Here is a 19,885-nt window from a genome sequence, read left to right as displayed (position 1 = left end):
ATTTAATTATGTAGTGATTCATTCACATTGGATATGACCAACACTACCATTCATCTACAAATGTCTCCCGCAAAACTGAAACTGTCTACCTATGAAATAACCCACTCCGCACCTCCTGGCAATAGCCGTCCCTCCCATTAGTGACTAAGTTTCAACATGAATTTGGGGGATGGAGGACATAAGCTTTCAGATCACAGAAAGGCTTCTGCCCATGTTTAAACAGGCTGTTTATTTTGTTGTTGAACTTACAGGTATCTTCTGTCCTGGGCTTAACCACTTTCAGATATAAGATATACAAATGTTTTCTCCGATTCTTTGGTTGCATTTTTCCTTTGCTCATATTTATTTATTTATTTTGAAACAGGGTCTTGCTGTATGGCTTTGAACTTGTGGTCCTTCTGCTTCTCCTCTGGACTTCTGAGGTTATACGCATAAGCTGTCATATCCAGCCGAGAGTCTCTTATACACATTAAGACATTCTCATGGTGTCTAATTTGTATATTTTTTATTATGTGGGCCTCTGTTGTCATGTTCAAGAAATTATTGTTAAATCTAGCATCCTGAAGTTTTGCTGTTTCCTACAGAAGATTTTTATAGTTTTAGGTTTTTGAGAAAGCATCTTCTCGTGTAGTTCAGACTGACTTAAACTGCCCATCCCTCTTCAGACTCAAAGTTTTCCTGTACTCTTTCCCAAGTACAGGTGCATGCCAATATGCCAAAAGTTGAGACATTAATGAATTAAATGTAACTTTTATAGTAGGAGAGAATTGGGAGAAATGCTTTTAGCAACTCTCATATTAATGACCAAAGAAAGGTCAGCTGCTGTCACTTGCCTAGGACTGGAAAATGGGATTATGAATAAAGTATGGAAGTCCACATGAGTATCTACTCATCACAAAGAAAAAGGCAAGCAAGGCATAATGATATGTACTTTTAATGTCATCACAGGAGGCAGAGGCAGGTGGATCTCTGTGAGTTTAAGGTCAGCATGGTCTACAGAGCGAGTTCCAGGACAGCCAGGGCTCCATGGAGAGACTCTGTCTCAACAAATCAAAACAAAACAACAAAAAAGGGAAAAGTAATATGACAATGGAGAGAGCTGGAAGACGACATAACTACGTGATGAAATCTCACACCGCCTCCAGTGACACCATGTGGCGCTGAAAACAAAGTGACTCAGACAAGTTCCTAGAGGGCTATGCCACAGAATGATTGTGTTTTGTGATCTTTAAAGCACCAGAGATGCTGGAGGGGTAATCTCCACACCTGGGGGGTAGAGTAGGACATTCAAGTGGAGGCCATCCTACATCACCCATGTTTCCCTTGGCATCAGCCATGTCTGAAGAAACCCCAAACGGACATAAAATCACTCCAAAGGCATGAAGTCATGAGGTGTCAAAACTGGGTGGGGTTAAAGCATCCCAGAGTGACATGGCAAGGCTGGGTCCTTTACCTGTAATGAGCATTCCTAGCACAATGCACAGAGCTTAGCTGTGGCTTCTGGGCATGTGTGGCAGTTTTTCCCACCATTTCTGCAACTTTTCTGTAAGTTTAGAAGTTCTATTGTTTTTTGTTTTTGTTTTTACTTTATTTTTAATTATTTTGAGGCAGGATCTCACTATGTAGCCCTGGTTGCCCTCAAACTCACAGAGATCAGTGATCCACTTGCCTCTACCTTCTGAGTACACGAGTTAATTGAATAATGCATTGCTATGCCTGGCTTTGTATGTGGGTCGGCATGTCAGTATGTACACGTGAGTGCAGGTACCACAGAGGCCAGAGGCACTGGAAAGCCCTGACTGGAATTACAGGCAGTTGTGATCTACCCGATTTGGGTGCTGGGGCCCAAACAGTCCTCTGCAAAAGTAGTGTGGTCTCTTAATTGCTAAGCAGTTTACCAGGGTAACTGAAATAACCCTTCAAAAATGTTTCCACAAGCGGCTTGGCCCCTTCCAGGCCTGAGCTGGCGGAGGACACAGATTGCCCCTCACCCCCAGACCTTTTGATGGGGTACAACCAACCAGGAACCCACCTGACACCTCTGGCGCCGGGTAGTGGGGTACCCTAATATCAGGTGCTACCCAAGGTGTATAGGCACGGGTACGTTAGATAAGAAAAGCAACGGTTCCAGGCCATGCCTTGCAGCTGGGGTGGGCAGGACTCAACCAAGCACTACCTGGCCCTGGCCCTGGCCCTGGGTGACCGGGCACCATTATGGTGTGCCAGTACAGGTTGGGGGAATGGAAGAGAGAGGCACAAGGGTCATGGGCTGGGGAGAGAGGTGGATCTGAAGAGGTGAGGGTGGTGAGGGACAGGCTGATGTGAACCTGGTGATGTTTGGACCTGGGCCATTAGCTAGGGCCAGGTCTTGGGCCAAGACTCTGAATCCCTGAAGCAGCCAAGGGGTCTCTGTTGATGCCTGTGGCTCCTGTTGCCACCAAGGGCTGTGCAGAGTCCTGTAGTCTTGCCTCCACCTGGGGTCATGTTGGTATTCGAGGACCATGCTGCTGCAGGGGCCATGCCAATCTGAGTGGCCTGCTCTGCCACTCAAATGTCCCCTGGGGCCATGGTGACATCCTGGCCCTGGCTGCTGCCGAGGACCATGTCTGAGTCTGTGGTCTGTGTTGATGTGCTGGCTTGTGTTGCCACCAAAGGCCACATGGATGCCCACGGTCTGGGCCACCACCTGTGACCATGTTGGTGTCCAAGGGCTGTGCCACTGCTGGGGCCAAACCTACTTGAGTGGCCAGTTCTGTAACCTGGCCATCCAGACCAGGGCTGCTTCCGCACCCATACTGATCTGGGTGGCTGGTCCTGCTACCACGGCCATGGAGATGTTCGGACCTGGGCTGCTGCCAGGGACCCTGTCTGGGTCAGTGGTCCTGCTGCAGCTCCATCTGTGATAATGTCCATGGCCGTGTTACAACAGGGGGGTCATTGGAACCCGGCAGTACTTCACTGGCCCTGGGATTACTGTATACTGCAGCAAGAGAGCTGCCCCCTCCTCAGGGAAGATGGCCCCACCCCTCACCACAGGCGTGCACCTCACCTGGGCAGCACTCCAGAGCTGATCCTGATGTCTGGACGCAGGTGAGCCAGCCAAGGGAGTGAGAGTAACAGCTGCCCCTGGTCCCTCATCTTCCATGGGGTGGCATGGGTGAGGGAAAGATGCCTTCCCCACTTCGCCCCTTGCTACTTGAGGCAGGAGACAAGAGCTGGTCACAAAAGTGAGAGAACTAGCCCTGCCTCTCACCACGGGAGGCACGGCACGCAGGGGAGCAGGCTGGCTCTGCACCCCACCTGGGGAACACTAGAGCTTGACCCTGTTGTGTGTGTCAGGGTTTGTGCAGGTGAGCCAGCCCCTGAGGGCACAGGAGGAAGAGAGCTGACCCCTCCCCCATGCTCTCTCCAGCAATGGGGAGACCCGGGCCTACACAGTTGCCTGGGCAGACAGTGGAGCTTTCACACCCTGATGGTGTGAGTGCAGGGGAACTGGACCCAGGGCCCACGGGCCTGAGAGCAGGACTGTTCCACTCCTTGCTGTAGAGTGGATGGTGACGATGAGGGAGAGCTGGCAGGCTGACCCACCCAGCTACCACCCAGGCCCAGAACCAGGGCCATGAGTCCATCCACCTCATCTGTGAACTGTTGGAGCAGGTGAAGGGGACGAGCCTTCAGATGCAAAACTGCAGGATCTCCAACAGGGACAACAGGATATCCAAGAGGAGCCCCAGTGAGAGCCCATTATCTTCGGTGTAGCAGAAACCAGAGGCCTGGAGCCAGACCAGTGACTCAGGCAAGGAACACTCAAAGTAAAGATGAACGGACTAGAAGGTAAAGTGTGTCCCAATGGGCCACACTACAGCCTCCACGACAAGATTCTTTCTTTTTCTTTTAAATTTGGTTTTGTTTTTTTGAGGGGGAGGTTGCAAGGGCAGAGGGTGGATGTGAGGGGACAGGGAGACAAGTGGGATTGGAATGCTTGATGTGAAATCCACAAAGACAAAAATCAATAAAAGTTCAAAAAAAAAAAAAAAGGAAAAAATGTTTCCACTAGAATTTAGAATTAACTGGGCCAAACCCCTTTATGGTTTGTTAGAAAGTATATAGTTGTAACAAAACCCAACTGAACAATCTTAAGCAGTAAGAAAAATTAAGTCTTTGCAAGTAACTGTCCCAAGTACATTTCCTCAAATGGTTCCCTTTTTAGTTATTAAAATGTGGCAACTTTGTCCTCTGGTTCCCCTAGGGAAGGCAGTATGGTTTCAGCTGCTCCAAGCAAGATGCTCTAGGTCTCCCAGGAGAAGTGCACGCCCATTTAAAAACACTAGAGACATTACCACCTTCAAGTACTTCACCAGACCCTTCCTCACCTCTCATGGCCCATAACCCCATACATACTTTTGAACAAATCACCACAAGGCAGTTGCTCACCACCACTAGCTGGAACAAATCAAATCTCACTTTCTGGGCTTGTTTACAAAAGGGCCAGACCATGGTGAGGACATGTGAATTTTTAACATCCAAACAAACCGGAGTACTGCTGGCAAAAAGTAGGGGAAATATAGCTACTGTTAAAGACACTCTTAAAATACCTGTCTGTTCAAGTATAGACAAAAACTAAAAGATGTAGAGGACCAGCCCCCTTATTTACCCCAGGAACTCTTGAGGAATGAGGGATAAGAGACTTAGTTAGAAATAGGGAGGAGAGAAACAGAGAAAACACAGGATAGACCCGGGTGGGCCTGGATCCTTATCCACTGGCCCAGAGCTTTATTCCAAAGGTCTATTTATAACAATGCCAAGGGGTGGAGCAAAGGACCTCCCCCTTGCTAGTTACGGTCAAGCATAGACCCTTCCAAACACCTCATACTCAGGCCTGTGGTCCAATCAACCTCTTATGCAGTCCTGCTGGGTACAGCCACTAGGAAACATAGTGGGCTACAGCAAAAAGAACAGGGATTTATAAACCTATTTCACAACCAAGGTATCTGATAATTCAAAGACCCACTTTTAACCAATGCAACATGCCCCAAGTCTTGATTCAAGAACAGTCCAGTCTGGCTTCCTCACGTCCATAGTTCTCATTTCTAAAGGGTGACAATGGAGAAAGGAACTAGAACATCTCCTCACGCTTCTCCTAACTGGGTTTAATGAGACACAAACGCTGATGTTCAGACCATTGCCCCGGCCTTCTGGGTATCACTCATCATCTTCTGCTTCCCACTGATGTTCCTTTAATTTCCTTTTTAATCTTTGTGTCAGGGCTGGGAATGTGTCAGAGGGAGAGCACTGGCTGCTCTTGCAGAGGACCTGGATCTGGTTCCCAGCACCAACATGGCAGCTCACAACCTCCCAGTTCCAGGGATCCAGCTCCCTCTTCTGACCTCTGCAGGAACCAGGCGTGAATAGACAAACACAAAGGCAAAACACTCATAAAAACAAATCTTTAAAAATGTGTATCTGTCTGATGTGTGTTTATGTATATGCATGTATAAGTGCAGACAGATATTGGTGAAATTATTAAGGCCACTCCACGTAGTTAAAAGGGAGGTTTATTTTGTGGGGTAACTTACAAATGAAGGGGTAGGTTGCAGGGTCTGGCAAAGGTATGGCGCAGTCCGGCGGTGTTCTCTGGAGAACTCTGCTCGGTCTCCCTCCAGCGTCCAGGGTCCTGGAACCAAGAGAGGCCTCTCCTCTCGATCCTGGGTCTTCCGCTCCCTCCTCCACCCTGCCTTGTGGGTGTGACCATCACCGAAGCCTCAGTGGGGGTTGGAACTTCCAGGCCAATGCTGGGTTGGCTATCCACTACAGACAGAGATCAGTGTGTGTGTAACCTTGGCTTGGTCACCTTCCATTTTGCTTGAGATGGGTTCTCTTGTTTGCACCTGTGTGTATCAGGTTAGCTAGTCTGCCAGCTCCTAGGGATCTTTGCTTCAAGTGTTTCCTATGTGGTGCTGGGATTACAGTTGTGTGCCATTGTACCAAGCTCTAGATGAGTTCTGAGGAACCAAGCTCAGGGACATGGTGGTGGCTTGACTTAGCTCTGCACACAACGCACTGATTTCTAGGTGGTGAAGAGCTGCAAAGAGACCATCAACAGAACTCTCTCCTAGTATTTTTTCTACTGGATTACGCTCATAACTAAAGCACATTGGTGTTAAGCACACCTCCTCTTGTGTCTTCCTGAGTATGCTGTATGAATATGCCAATTATGGCAACACACCCATGCCCATAATTTTTACAGAGACAGAATTTCCTTCTCAGACCCAGCTGGGTTAAGGGATCAATGAGCATCAGTAACTTGATGCTGTAATGCTAGGGTAGATTCAGTGTCCACATGACCTTCCCTATGTGTTTTTGGCTTTTCCATCACTGGCTGCTGCTCCTTGATTTCAGTACTACTGCATGTACAGCTCCGTCTCTGATGTCAGTAGTACAAGTATCCACATACTCCATCGCTTAGCACTTTACTACACCGAACTGAACTGTTTCTTTAACATAGTGCTATTCGCCATTCAGAGTCCTCCATTCTTTTTCATGTCACCTTGGACTTACTTTATGGAAGGAAAACATCTTTAATTTATCTGAGGATACTTACTAAATTCACTTTCCGGCATCATCTGAATTACCTTTTGATCTTACCTTGGTTTTCCTGTTAATTAGTTTTTCAATGTTCTGTGGTTTGTTGTTTCCTTGCTCTACAATGCATGATTATATTCAGAATGGAACATGTGTGCCAGTTAGTTTTTATGTGAACTTGACAGAGGCTAAAGTCATTTGAGAGGAGGAACCTCAGCTGAGGAAAATGCCCTGACCAGATCTGCCTGTGGGCAAATCTATGAGGCATTTTCTTAACCAGTGTGGGAGGGCCCAGTTCACTGTGGGCGGTGCCACCTTGAGCTGCTCTGGTGTCCTGGGTGCTATAAGCAGCAGAGCAAGCCACCAGTAGCAAAACAGTTAGCAGCTCCCTTCCACAGCCTCTGCATCAGCTCCTGACTCCAGGTTGCTACCTTGAATCCCCGCCCTGACTTCCCTCAGGAGTGTGACCTGAGAGCTGAGAGGAAATAAACGGTCTTCTCTGCGTGTTGTTTATGGTCATGATGTTTACCGCAGCAATAGAAATTCTAAGACAGCTAAGAACCGACACTTCAGTGTCTTTAACTTGCATCCCTCCGCTTCTTCGGGAACACTTGCCTGTTTTCCTGTGAGGTGTCTTACCTTCTGCTTTCTTTCCTCCGTGGTCTTTGAGAGGGTGGTCATTGTGGCTGATGGAGAACTCACTAAATAGCCCAGGGTGGCCTCCAACTCTTGGCGATTCTTCTGCTTCAGCTGGGATTACAGATGTGCTACAGCAGCCAGGATCTCCGCAGCTCTCCACTAGGCTTTTCTCTCTTTTGTTATTTTCATCTTGATTTTAACTTACTGCCTGTTTGTCGGCTGTAATGAAACAGGCAGCGTTTCCCCAGGCTGTCATTCTTCATGCAGAGTTCTCTAGTGTGTGCGGACTTTATCCTGCTTAGTATACGGGGCTGCCAAAACCCATCTCTTTTTCAAACGCTGTGCTCAACTGTCCTGGCACTGTTCAGGAAAAGCTGTCCCAGGCATGTGAGATGCCAACTATGTAATACACTACATTGTTCTTGAGCTTGTCTGTGGGCTTTCTAGTGCATCTCAAGGATTTGTCAGTACTACAGATTGTGTCTTACTTTTGCTTTCTTCTTCAGACATGCAAAACTTTATTTTAAAAATTGCTTTTATTACAATTTTAAAAGTTTGAGAAATATTTTTATCATCCCAGAGGGGTGTATGTACAGCAGAACATATTTGTTCTAAGAACATTAAAAAGGTAAAAGGTAACATCACAGGCATCTATTTAACTTCTGAGAGGTATTGTCATCCTCAAGGAATTGGTGTGGTTTATAAGATAGTTTTGTTTTGGTTTTTTTTCAAGACAGGGTTTCTCTGTGTAGCTTTGCACCTTTCCTGGAACTCACTCTGTAGCCCCTTGAACTCAGAGATCCGCCTGGCTCTGCCTCCCGAGTGCTGGAATTAAAGGCGTGTGCCACCACCGCCCAGCAGTAAGACAATCTTAAATCCAAATGCACACCTTGATTCCTCCACTTAGGACCAAAGAAAATGACAGAGCCCAGTAAAGGAACAGTAATTCCTGACGGACATGGCTGGGGCCCCAGTTTCCACCTCTAATGAAGTTTTTTCTTCCCTAGGTTGGTTCTCCACGTGTACCCTTCATTCTCTACCCCCTTTCTGTGGAGGTGTATCTAAATCTTCTTTGATTGGAGCATGACACTGGGGTGTACCTCTACTGTTTAACATCAGGACTCACGTGTAATTGAACTAAGAAGCCTCCCTGATGCCACAAAGCTATGGTGTAGCACAGAGGGACTCTGCTCATGGAACAGCCAGTCCCCAGACAGCCACAAGCCTGAGTGAGATACACCTCACCCATGTGCTGTGTTCTAATTCTGACCTGGAGCCAGAATTCAGAAAAATCTCCAGACCAATGGCCTTGAGCATGAACTGACCTGTCAGCAGGACAAAACCTAGGCAGAACTTCCCTGCTACAGACTTCCAGTCAGGAGAGAGGTGCTGGCTTTCACTTCAGGACTGAACACAAGCCTGATCATGTTACCATCACTAGCCTTCACTCAGCCTAGGTTAGGCAGAGTTTTTTTTTCAGGCAGGGCTTCACTCTAGCCCAGGTTGCCCTGAAACTTACTGTGTAGCTGAGGCTGGCCTTGTAGCAATCCCTGTGCTAGCCCCACAGAGGTGCAGATTCAGACATTACACAGTCACACTGGCAGGGCTAGTATACCCTCCTCACTAACCTGAATTCTCTAAAGGTTCGAATAGATTATTTTTCCATATGAATGTATAAAGTATTTCTTTAGTTCCAGAAGAAAATGGGAATTTACTTTTAAATGTTTATTATACTTTTATTTAGTGTATGTATGTATGTATGCCATGGCAGGAGAGTAGAGGCCTGAGGACAACTTGCAGGAGTCTTTTCTCTCCTTCCACTACGTGGGTCTCAGGGATTGAACTCGGGTCATCAGGATTGGTGGCAGGAGCCTTTACCCACTGAGCCATCTTGCTGGCCTGAAAAATTTGGAATTTATTAGAAACACACCTCTGGAAGCGCCTCCTCAAGCTTGTAGGTTCTAGTGATTCTAACTGCCTTCTTCTGTTAGTCAGCTTTTCCTTCCACATCCTCTCGTTAGTTTAAAATGTCTTTAATGTCTCTGTGACCAGTTCCTTTTATAGTAAAACCTCTCTTGAGAATCCTGGCATAGTTTTTGTCTCCCCAATATGGTCTGTTCACACTCTTTAATATATAAACAATGTAAACTACTAAGAAAAAGCAATAAAATACATGAGGTGGCTACAAGCTAAAAGGCATTTTATAACGTGTCAATAATTAGATAGTGGTGTTAGACAGATGCTCAGTGGTTAGACAGTGGTTAGATGACACTGCCTGCTCTTGCAGAGACTGAGTTTGCTTCCCTCCCAGCACTCAGGTCAGGGACTCACAGCTGCCTGTAACTGCACCTCGAGGGGATAAGATGCCCTTTTCTGGCCTCTGTGAGTACTGCACACACATTCACATACTCATACACCCAAATAAACAAATCTTAATGAATTGACCACAGAACTAGACAAAGAAATCAGTTCAACAAAATACGCCTGGCATAGGCTACACATGCAGACCCACTGTGGGAGGCGGCCCTGGTGGCCAGTCACTGTGAAGGGAGTCATTCTGTCAACAGAAGAGTTAGGTCTCACTTCACACCAAACACAGTACCACAATCTGAGATAATCTCATCAGTCTAGTGATGGCCTCCTTCCTGCATCCCACCTAAAGATGAAAAAGATAAATCTAAAAACTCCTAAAAGCAAATATTACAGTAAATATCAGGGCCAAAAAGGATTTCTTAAAGAGATGGAATCATAGAGAGAAGTTAATATATACAATTATAGTCTAAATTAACTTCCTCCAGGTATGTTGGCTCCAGTTCGTAAAAATGATTTTGGAGGTGAAGACAATACTGCCAGGTGTAGTGGTGCACCCTTTAATCCCAGCACTTGGGAGGCAGAGGAGGTGGATCTGTGAGTTCGAGGCCAGCCAGGTCTACAGAGCGAGTTCCAGAATAGCCATGACTACCCAATGAGATCCTGTCTCAAAAATAAATAGATGGATGGATGGATGGATAGACAGACAGATATACAGACAGATGACAGAAGAACTGCTGTGAGTTCTAGGCTAGCCTGGGATACCATCTCAAAACATGGAAAACTAAACAAAAAAGAAAAAAAAACCTTCTATGAATCTTTAATAAGCTTAAACAAAATGTAAAGAAATACCATGTTTTGAAAGGTAGGAGGTATTTATAATACATATAACCAACGAAGGATCAGTATGCAGAGTATAAAGTGTGCACATTCATATATATATGAAATAAGTCTTAAAGCTCAGTAGGAAAAGATACTATTTGGATTTTAATACATCTGTCCCCTCCAAAATTCAGCTGCTGTCAATTTGACAGTATTAAGAAATGCTTCTGTTTTGTTGTTTTTACGTAGAGTCTTACCGTACTGTAGCCCAGGCTGGCTTCAAAATTGCCTTCCTCCTGCCTGCATGCTATTACAGGTGTGTGCTACCTTGTGCAGCTGAGTCTTTACAGAGCACTGGCTGAGCCTGCCTTCCACACTTTCCTGAATGAGGATGCAGTACAGGGTCCCTCGCTACATATCATGAGATTACCTTGGATTTTGGCTTCTGGTGCTAAGAGAAATATATTTCTTTCTTTATAAATTACTTTATGGTGTTGTAATTAGCAGCACAAATGGATTAAGAATGAGAAGAAACCCAAGTGACCAATAAACATCTATCTATACACTTAACCTCCTTCAGTCATACTAACAAAATGACAACACTATTTCATTCTGTCTGGGCTAAATGGAAATCATAGTTTGTCAGTACCTGTAGTATCTGTAATAACATTTACAATATTAACATCTCAAGGGTAGGAATGGGAACTCTCTGAAGTTCACACTGAAAATATGACTTGTCTGGCTCAATTACATGTGAGGGCAGATTGCTATGCAGGAATTTCAGGGCCTGCAGTTGTACCTGGTGAGTGTCAGATGGAGCCTTCATTAGCCTGCTCCCTTAGTGACTATGATGAGCAGAGCTTCAGGAAGTACGCTGCTGAGATTTTGTGTTATTACTGCAACAGGATTGTCTTGACTGATGTAACTGCTGGTGGCTGAGTGAATGGGGGTCTCACGTGCTGCTGGTAGGAGCCTGTGCTGGAACAACTCTGGAGGAAAACTTGACAAATTGAAGATGTGCATGTCCATCAACCAATATATACACAAAAACAATTTACTGGAATGTTAAGGGGAAAAACCTGAAGCTGGGTGTGTGGTGGCACACTTCTGTAATCCCAGCATGCCAGAGGCTGAGACAGGAGGAACATGGGTTAGAAGCCAGCCTGGGTCTTGCAAGCTTGAGGCTAGCCTGGGCCACATAATAAGACACTGCCTAAAAAGAATAAAACCAAAAACAAGCCTGAGACACAACATCAACAATTACTGCCAAGAAACAGAGAAATGTATTTTAGGAGATTCATAAACTAGAATTCTGTTGAGTAGCTGTAAATAAGTTTTAGTTACCTATAAGAAAATATATTACTCAAAAAGGTATAATTTAGGATCTATGAAAGGATGTGTACAGGATGAGGTCATTACATGAAGCCTACACACACTCTTATGTTGTGGATGCAAAATATGGAGATACATAATGATATGCATCGGCACAGTAAATGTAAAATTCAATGAAATGTTCACTTCTGGGAAAGGAAGATAAAGGATTATCAGTGACAGGATGGGTGTATATGGGATGTTTTATTTCTAACAAAACATCTACTACTGTTTTGCTGGGTTACTAGGTGATGGGTACATGGATGCTGTGTTCTCCTCTGTAACTACCCCCTCTCTCATCTCTGAACACATCTATGGACACACTGGGGTAAATCTATGTGTTTCTCATATTTGTGTGTCTTGCTCACCTTGGTGTGAAGTTGGCCAGCCAGGCAACCACACAGGTCAGAGTGCAGGGTGTTGTGGGCTAGGTAATCTGGAACTTAACATTTAAGCTAACTTTGTACATGAGAGATTATGGTTTTTCTAAGCTAACAAAAGTATTTGCTGAAAGGAGGAATATTTTATTTTCTAAAGTGTTTGCACTGATCTGTCTGCTATGATTAATTTTAATTCATTTGGACCATTTAAGCATTTTTAATCCTTTATTTTTTTTTTTCAGGACAATCAGAGACTCTGCTTATAGAACCTGTAGAGGAAATACATATGCAAACCCACAGTCTCATAATAGGCAATTCTGGCTTTTGAAGGGCATAAAATGTAAAAGTAATCTTGAAAGTGGCCTTCCTTGTCTGCCCTTCTCACTTCCTTCTAGACTTCTGTGTTTTAGCAACTGCACCCTTGTCAGCTCTTCCCACAGTACTCTGCTTCCTCCCACAGACAGTTCACTTATGCATGCTTACGCAAAGCTAATGCTCAAAACTGAACGTGCACATGGCCTAGGCCACAGCCCTTAAGGTAAGGCTCAGGCATCAGAGCCCAGGATTTCCTGATTCCTTTCTGCTCCCAAGCACATGTGTGGTGGAGGCCAGTGCCGGCCATTTAAACATTACCATATCAAACACCAGTGTACTTCTTAATCCACCTGCACACGAGTCCCTCGTGACTTTTAAAATACAATGCTACCCCCAGCTCCAGAGCCACTATTAGAAGAGTATCAGTACTTACTTGTCAGACAAAATGAGGCATAATTTCAAAAAAAGACAAAAAAACAAAAACAAACTTAGCTCCAGTGCTGACAAGGGAGTCGGATTTCTTCCCTAAGTGTATGATTCCACACATTATCAACGACTGTGGCTAATGGTACACAATATTTATCTCACATATTTATTCCTGATGTAAAGCACTTTGGACAGGTGACTACATTTCTTACTAAAGAATTCATGTTGTTAATTTCTTTAGAGAAAATGTATCGATCATGGGTAAGAATAGAGTTTCAAACAATTAACAACTTCATTCAAAATTAACTAACAAGCCAACTGCCATGTTGGTTTCAGCTATTTCTTACATATACAGAACAGTTCTAATGAAGCTGGAGACTGCTAGCTTGCGTGAATGTCCTGGGTGCAGAACAATTCAGAGAACGGGGGCAGGCAGATTACTGGGGAGTTAAGTCAGGAAAACTTGAGCACCAACCTCTAGGTGGATGGACAGCATGATCTGAGGCCTAACCTTCTATGGAGTCTGATAACAGTGGTTTTTCTGAGTGCTTACATGTGCTACATATACTGATGGTTAGTAACAGTGTCACCGAGTATGCTGGCAAGACCGAGTGTGTGTGTGTGTGTGTGTGTGTGTGTGTGTGTGTGCCCTTAGACAAGCTGCCATCTGTGGGTCTGTTTATCCATAAACAAGTAGAAGAATACTGTCCTGTACACGATGGTGAGGTGCATGAGCGCCCCCCCCCTCACACACACACACACACACACACACTCTTTTGTCTCTTTGAAAGACAATTTGCTCAACGTGTCTGTGGCTGACAGGATACCCTCTGAGCACTCACTGCCTTTGCCCTTCACGTCTTCTGGTAAGTGGATCTTAGTGGGTTCCTTTTGAGTGATGAGTCATCCTTCTCAAGACTTTGTCTCTCCGCAGCATTACTATAATTATGCCTGTGAATGCATGCATGTACTTAATTTCCGGGGAATTCCTTGGATGCACTGTTTCCAGCTGCTTTCCTTTCTCACATTCATTACACACACTTGGTCAAGCTCAGAGGCGTCATCTCTGAGAGTCTGCTCATCCATTTTCTCTGCCTCCCCGGTGGCTGAGATCACAGGCAAAGACATCACACCTGCTTTTCTACACAGATTTGGGGGTGGACTCTGACCTTTGTGCTTAGGCACCAAGCACCCACTCATCTACCTCCCAAACTCTAAACATTTTTATACAGAAAAAGGTGGATGAAGTGTAAGGCTTAAAGAATGATTCCATGTGCTGGGCATGGTTACCCATGCCTTTAATCCCAGCACTCAGGAGGCAGAGGCAGGGGATGCTGAACAGCAAGGGCTATTAAACAGAGAAATCCTGTCTTTGAGATTGCCAGAACCCACATAAACGTCTGATTATAGCTGTGTGTACCGATAAACCCAGTGCTGGGTCTTTCTAGCCATCAACCCAGCAGAAAAATGGCAAGATCTAGGGGAATGAGAGACTCCATCTCAAAGGAATAAGATGGAAGCCCCCAAAATAGTCACTTTGGTGAGACTGAGGGGTGCCTGTAATTTCATGGTGTCTCCCTTTAAAATGCTACAGTGCCTGCTCACTACTCAAGCACCCATGTTTAGAATGCTCTTAAGAGATCAAATGGCCACGCTGCAGCTTATTTATTTACTCTACATTATGACTTCAGCAGAACTCTCTTGGCATCGGTCTACATGGAACTAAACTGGTATATCCCTCTCTGAGTGACAGACAGATTGGTCTTAAGGACCCACTGTGAGATGATGGGAATCTAGAAGAAGTGAAAGACAGTGCTGCTATGCTGGCATAGTCCAGGCCTGAGAGACAACCTGCAGGTGACCTCCAGAGAGACACAGCTTTGTGTCATCTCCTCTGATCACTGAATGGTTTGGAACACTAAGGTAGTCAGGAAGATTCTGTCTGTTCTTTGGGTCTCACACTTTATAACAGGAGATGCTGCAAACCAACAGGCAAGCACTGTTATCAGAGTCACGATGTCAGGCACCTACAGAAACAAACTGTGATGGGATGGGAGTGTTGTTTTTCCTTGGGCAGTGGACAGGATTCCCACGGGGAAGTGACATCTAAGCCCAAATGTGGCCTATTAGACAGCTGTGCTGACAACGGGAGTCGCTCATATGAAAGCAAGAACTGCACTTACTCCCTGGGGAGAGCAGGTGGCTGCGGTCAGTAAGAGGAGAAGTTACCGCAGTAGGACTTGCAAACCTAAGCTATGAGCCTGGGTCCATCCTGGGGTTGCTGAGTGGAGTAGAGTAAAGCAGAGTGGCAACTTATGAATATTAAAGTATGAATACAAAGTTATTCATACTTTAAGGCACCAGAGTTGCTTTGTGTATAACAGGTTACAAGAAGTTGGAGTTACAGCCAGGAGAATCAACTCTTGTAGAACTGTCTGTAAAGATATGACAGGTAGGGTGGTGAGGTGGGGAGAAGCAAACTCAGGTGACTCCTTTCCAGTCCAAACACAAACACACTGTTTAAGGAAAACATCAATGGTACTTGTTAGAGCACAGCAGGAAGACATCACCAGGCCCCATGTGACAGTTCAGGGACCAATGCCATGGAGAAACTGGGCTCAGCTATGAACACAGCCTGACAAGTAAGAAGTTGTGGTCAAGAGCAGTGTGGGTTCTGAGAATGGAAAACTAAGAGGAACTCCTTGGGGGAGGATGATTTGGGCTAAAGTGACGGAATCAGATTCTTGCTGAGGACAAGCCAGCTGGCCAGATATCACCGCAGAACAAGGACCCTGATCCTCCATGGATGATAATCAGATAGTGGGCATTGTGGCATTGTGGGAGATGGGCAGTCTTCCAAACTAACTTAGCAGATGGGCTAGAGGACAGTTCTGACAAAAAGGCTAAGAAAAGACTCTTCCTAAACACACACACACACACACACACGCACGCACGCACGCACACACACACTTAGAAATTCAAATTATAGAATGAGGTACAATAAACTTTTGCCTTAAAGAATTTGAAAGTACGCTGGGTGGTGGTGGCGCACGCCTTTAATCCCAGCACTCAGGAGGCAGAGGCAGGCAGATCTTTGTGAGTTTGAAGCCAGCCAGGTCTACAGAGCGAGATCCAGGAAAGGCACAAAGCTACACAGAGAAACCCTGTCTCAAAAAACAAACAAAAATTGAAAATACATTCCAACTAAGTAAGTATTAATACAACAATAAATAGATGGTATTTATGGAGAGATTTTGATAAGCCAAAAGTTACTGTATTAAATATTTACAACTATTAATTTACTCACTCCCAATAATTCTGTAACATTATCTCAGGATTGGTTTTCTCTACAGACCAGATTTTGGGGAGATTGGGAGAGCTGACCCATTAGAATTAGACTGGCTAGAGAACCCAGGGCCTCTGGCCTGGGAAATGCTTAATGGTTGGTTGCTCAATGATAGCTAGAGGTTGGCTGACGAATTATTGCCAGGTTTGGAGACAAAAGGCTTTTTAATGTTTATTTAAATTTGCTACCTGCAAAAAATACGACAGTTTCAGCCTCAGCTAATTTAGTATATATTTAGTTACAATTCCTGGCTAAACATTCCAAAGAAAAGTAGCAAATACGATGAAGAAATTGTGCAGTCGGCACTGTGGCCAGATTTCCACAGTGCTGTTCCACTCACTCCTGCTAGTGGGGGTCCATCCCAGGTTCCTGTGCATCCCAGGCAAGTGTTCTACTACTGAGCCACATGCCCAGATCTCTGTAGTATTTCAACTCTTAAATGTTTTGCTAATGTTCTAGAATGTTCTAGGTCTAGAATGTGGGATTTTCCTATTTCAGTTTCCAGAGTGAGGGGTGATAATCACAAACCCTTAGCATTTCACCTTGGAATACAGCTAATTTTCCAGCAGAATGAGTCAGATCAAGGGACTTTCCCCACAGTTTTTGACATTACCCTTTATTTCAATTAAAGACGTATAAACTCAGGATTAATGTAAGGAAATCCTTAATGTACGTGGCAGAAGAAATGCCTGCCCATGTATCACAGACAGACACAAACAACAAAACATATTCTGTATAGAGTCAGATTGTAATAAGGTCTGGTTTGTCAGCATCAATCAGTATCAGTCCCCTCAGGGAAAAAGCATGTATACTTTATCATGAGGAACAACCGGAAGAGCAGATTTCCTCCTGATTACAATGATTCCAACAGACCTCTTTATACAAGTACATCCAAATCCTCTGTTAAAGAACCAGGAGCCAACAGAAAGGCTGACTAATGAGACTCACACATGTATACTAAGAAACACTTTTTAAAAATAAATATGGTATAAGCAATTTCCACAGTGTCAGACAACTGAAAAGCATATATATAAAATAAAATCCAGACATTAAAAACATAATCAAATAATTGAGCTTCATATAGCAACTAAGAGATACATTAAAAATTATAATTTCTTTTTGTATAAACTGAGTCTAAGATTTGAACTTTTCTTTTAAAACTGCTGTCCTGTTACATATCATCAAGGCTTGTTCGCTGAATAATTTGAGACAGGAACCAAAAGGCAAAGGGAAACTGAAAGTAGAAATCGTGTGCACCTTATGGTTTTCAGAGATCTATAAATAATTTCCAAACACATAATTTAGTACATGCTTACAGCCTGAAACAAAATTTCCCTTGGCACGCTATGTATCTGATTAGAAAAAAATTAAAACATGATCTATAAAATAGTTTTGTTTTATTTTCCTTGAATGTATAAAATTTCCAGCCCTCTAATCTATCTGGGATTTTAAGACACATGTAAAGCAACTAGCAGTTGTAATTTTTAGGGGTGTTGAAATAGGTTTAGAGAATGGACGGGTTGGAGATGGAATGGATGGGTACAGGTAGCTGTCACAGGACTCTAATGGTTCTACCCTAAACCATCCCAGGCTGTTGGAGGAAATTCAGACCGCCACTAGCTTCACAGAGGAGAAACTAATGGCCAGTAATTCAGGCCCAGATGACCAACAGAGAAGCATGAAACACTGAAAGAAACAAAAGTTTCTGTCCACGTAATAACCCTGAAGAGATGAACCCTTCTAGACCGACATGCTACTGGAGTAACTTCACCTTGACACTATCAATGCAGCTTAGAGATCCGTCATGCTTTAACATTCACACAAACCTACATTTAGCAACACTGGACATTTCATCCTACAAAATTCATTTTTCAATGCTACACCTAAGACTCAACAGTCCCAAACATATGGTGATCAGCATACATGCACAGAAACACTATCAATCATGTCCCTTAATTTCGTAAAGTCTTACCAAAACTCAGTCATCTGACAATTTAGGCATCTTCTCTTTCAAATAAATAAAGGGTAACAAATATTAGGAATCTTAACTATGCAAAGTTTGTAATTATTTTCTTCACAGCCTAAAATTATACAAAGAGAAGTTTATATTAAAAATGTGTATTTACAGTTAGATTTGAATGAAGCCTGACTATACATGTGTCTCAGCATGATTTAAGTGGTTTGCAGGGATAACTAATAAAACACCTAGAAGTCATTGTTTTGAAGGTCTTCAGGAAATGCACAATTGCAGATGTCCAGGAGTGTGCCTTCTCTCTTTTTATATTTTAGGGTGCTTTATGCAGGACGCCCTTGACCAAAACGGCTTTTAGACCTAAATTTTTTAAACAGAAAACAAAGTCAGACTCGCTCTGGAACAGAACACTGCTGTTGCCTTCATCTGCCTGCTTGACAATATCAACGTTCAGCCACTGCTGCTCATCAAGCATTCTAAAACTCCTGCTGTGAGATGCAATCTGGAACTCAGATTAAAAAAACAGACAAACAACTTTTTTTGAGAGTGAATATAGTATGTCTGCTGCATAGCATAGGTCAGGACCAGCATGAAATGGACACATTAGTGTTTCTTGGGGACATATGATCACTGAGAATGTGAACCAAGTAAACCCTGTGGCTTTAATCAGCAGCTCTAGATGGCTCAGCAGGACTGAGAAGGTCGATTCTTTAGCTTTGTGGACTGCAGGGTTACAGACAAGGCACATCAATAGCTCTAATACTTGTGTTCACATCTCAGTAGCTTATGGCCTAATGGAAGTCTGCCATGGCAAATGGCACAAGACTTAGCAGTTCGTTTATCGAGAAGTAAGCTGGTACTGCACTGGGGGCTTTCTGGAAAAGACTTAGCATACCATTGCCTCTTTTAAAAGGGTCGGCCTAACCAGCCTGTCAACCACTTGGGCAGAAATGGCTTAGGACAGTTGATGTACAAGAGACTTTAGAAACAATACAAAGCCTACTTCAAACATAGGTGAACACAGTGTTCTCTCTGGTCACTTTCACAGCTTGCGACTACACTATCCTCTACTCTGCAACGTGTTCTGCCTATTTCCACACTAGGAGAACAGAGAAAGGTGATGGGGGCGGCAGAATAACAAGGAACAGGAAAGATTCAGTGATTTCCTAAAGTAACCCTAACATAGTCTACACATACTATGACAATTTTGCTAATTCATAGTTGAACTGTAGCTATTACTATTAGTGCACTATTATTATTATTTGGTATTAAAGATCACACGGAGGGCCGAGTGTCCTAGGAAAGCTTTTTGCCTCTAGGCTATATACCACAAACCCCCCCCCCCCCCCCCCCCCCCCCCCCCGCCCAATGTTCATTTTTATCAGCTGACTCCAATGAAGCTGGCTTAAAAATACTAAACCCTGGGCTAGAGAGGTGGCTCAGCGGTTGAGAGCACTGACTGCTCTTCCAAAGGTCCTGAGTTCAATTCCCAACAATCACATGGTGGCTCACAACCATCTGTAATGAGACCTGGTGCCCTCTTCTGGCCTTCAGGGACACATGCAGGCAGAACACTGTATACATAGTAAATAAATAAATCTTGAAAAAAAAAATACTAAACTTTTTATGTTCATGAAAGTTTGTGCTCATGACTTGTTAAGATCAGTTCTAGCCAGGCGGTGGTGGCGCACGCCTTTAATCCCAGCACTCGGGAGGCAGAGG

General features: G+C 44.2%; 1 protein-coding gene across 9 annotated transcripts in view; it reads right to left on the bottom strand.

The window, feature by feature from the left end:
• Positions 1-5,643: 5,643 nt before the first annotated feature.
• Positions 5,644-19,885, bottom strand: part of Kiaa1841 (KIAA1841 ortholog) — a 64,476-nt gene continuing 50,234 nt past the window's right edge. For 6 of the 9 annotated variants that reach the window (XM_036201383.1, XM_036201388.1, XM_036201385.1 and 3 more), the window contains one exon: positions 16,778-18,523. In XM_036201383.1, coding sequence (XP_036057276.1) covers positions 18,487-18,523 — 37 coding nt within the window. In that variant the 3' untranslated portion in view covers positions 16,778-18,486. Of the gene's footprint in view, positions 5,675-5,779; positions 5,809-6,916; positions 7,441-16,777; positions 18,524-19,885 lie in introns of those variants that run through there. The other 3 variants (XR_004946075.1, XR_004946074.1, XM_036201386.1) reach the window with 3 other exon arrangements.

Source organism: Onychomys torridus, chromosome 10 (assembly GCF_903995425.1).
Source record: "Onychomys torridus chromosome 10, mOncTor1.1, whole genome shotgun sequence".
Taxonomy (NCBI): Eukaryota; Metazoa; Chordata; class Mammalia; order Rodentia; family Cricetidae; genus Onychomys; species Onychomys torridus.
The sequence above is the reverse complement of the archived record's forward strand: the minus strand, read 5'-3'. Positions and strand labels throughout refer to the sequence as shown.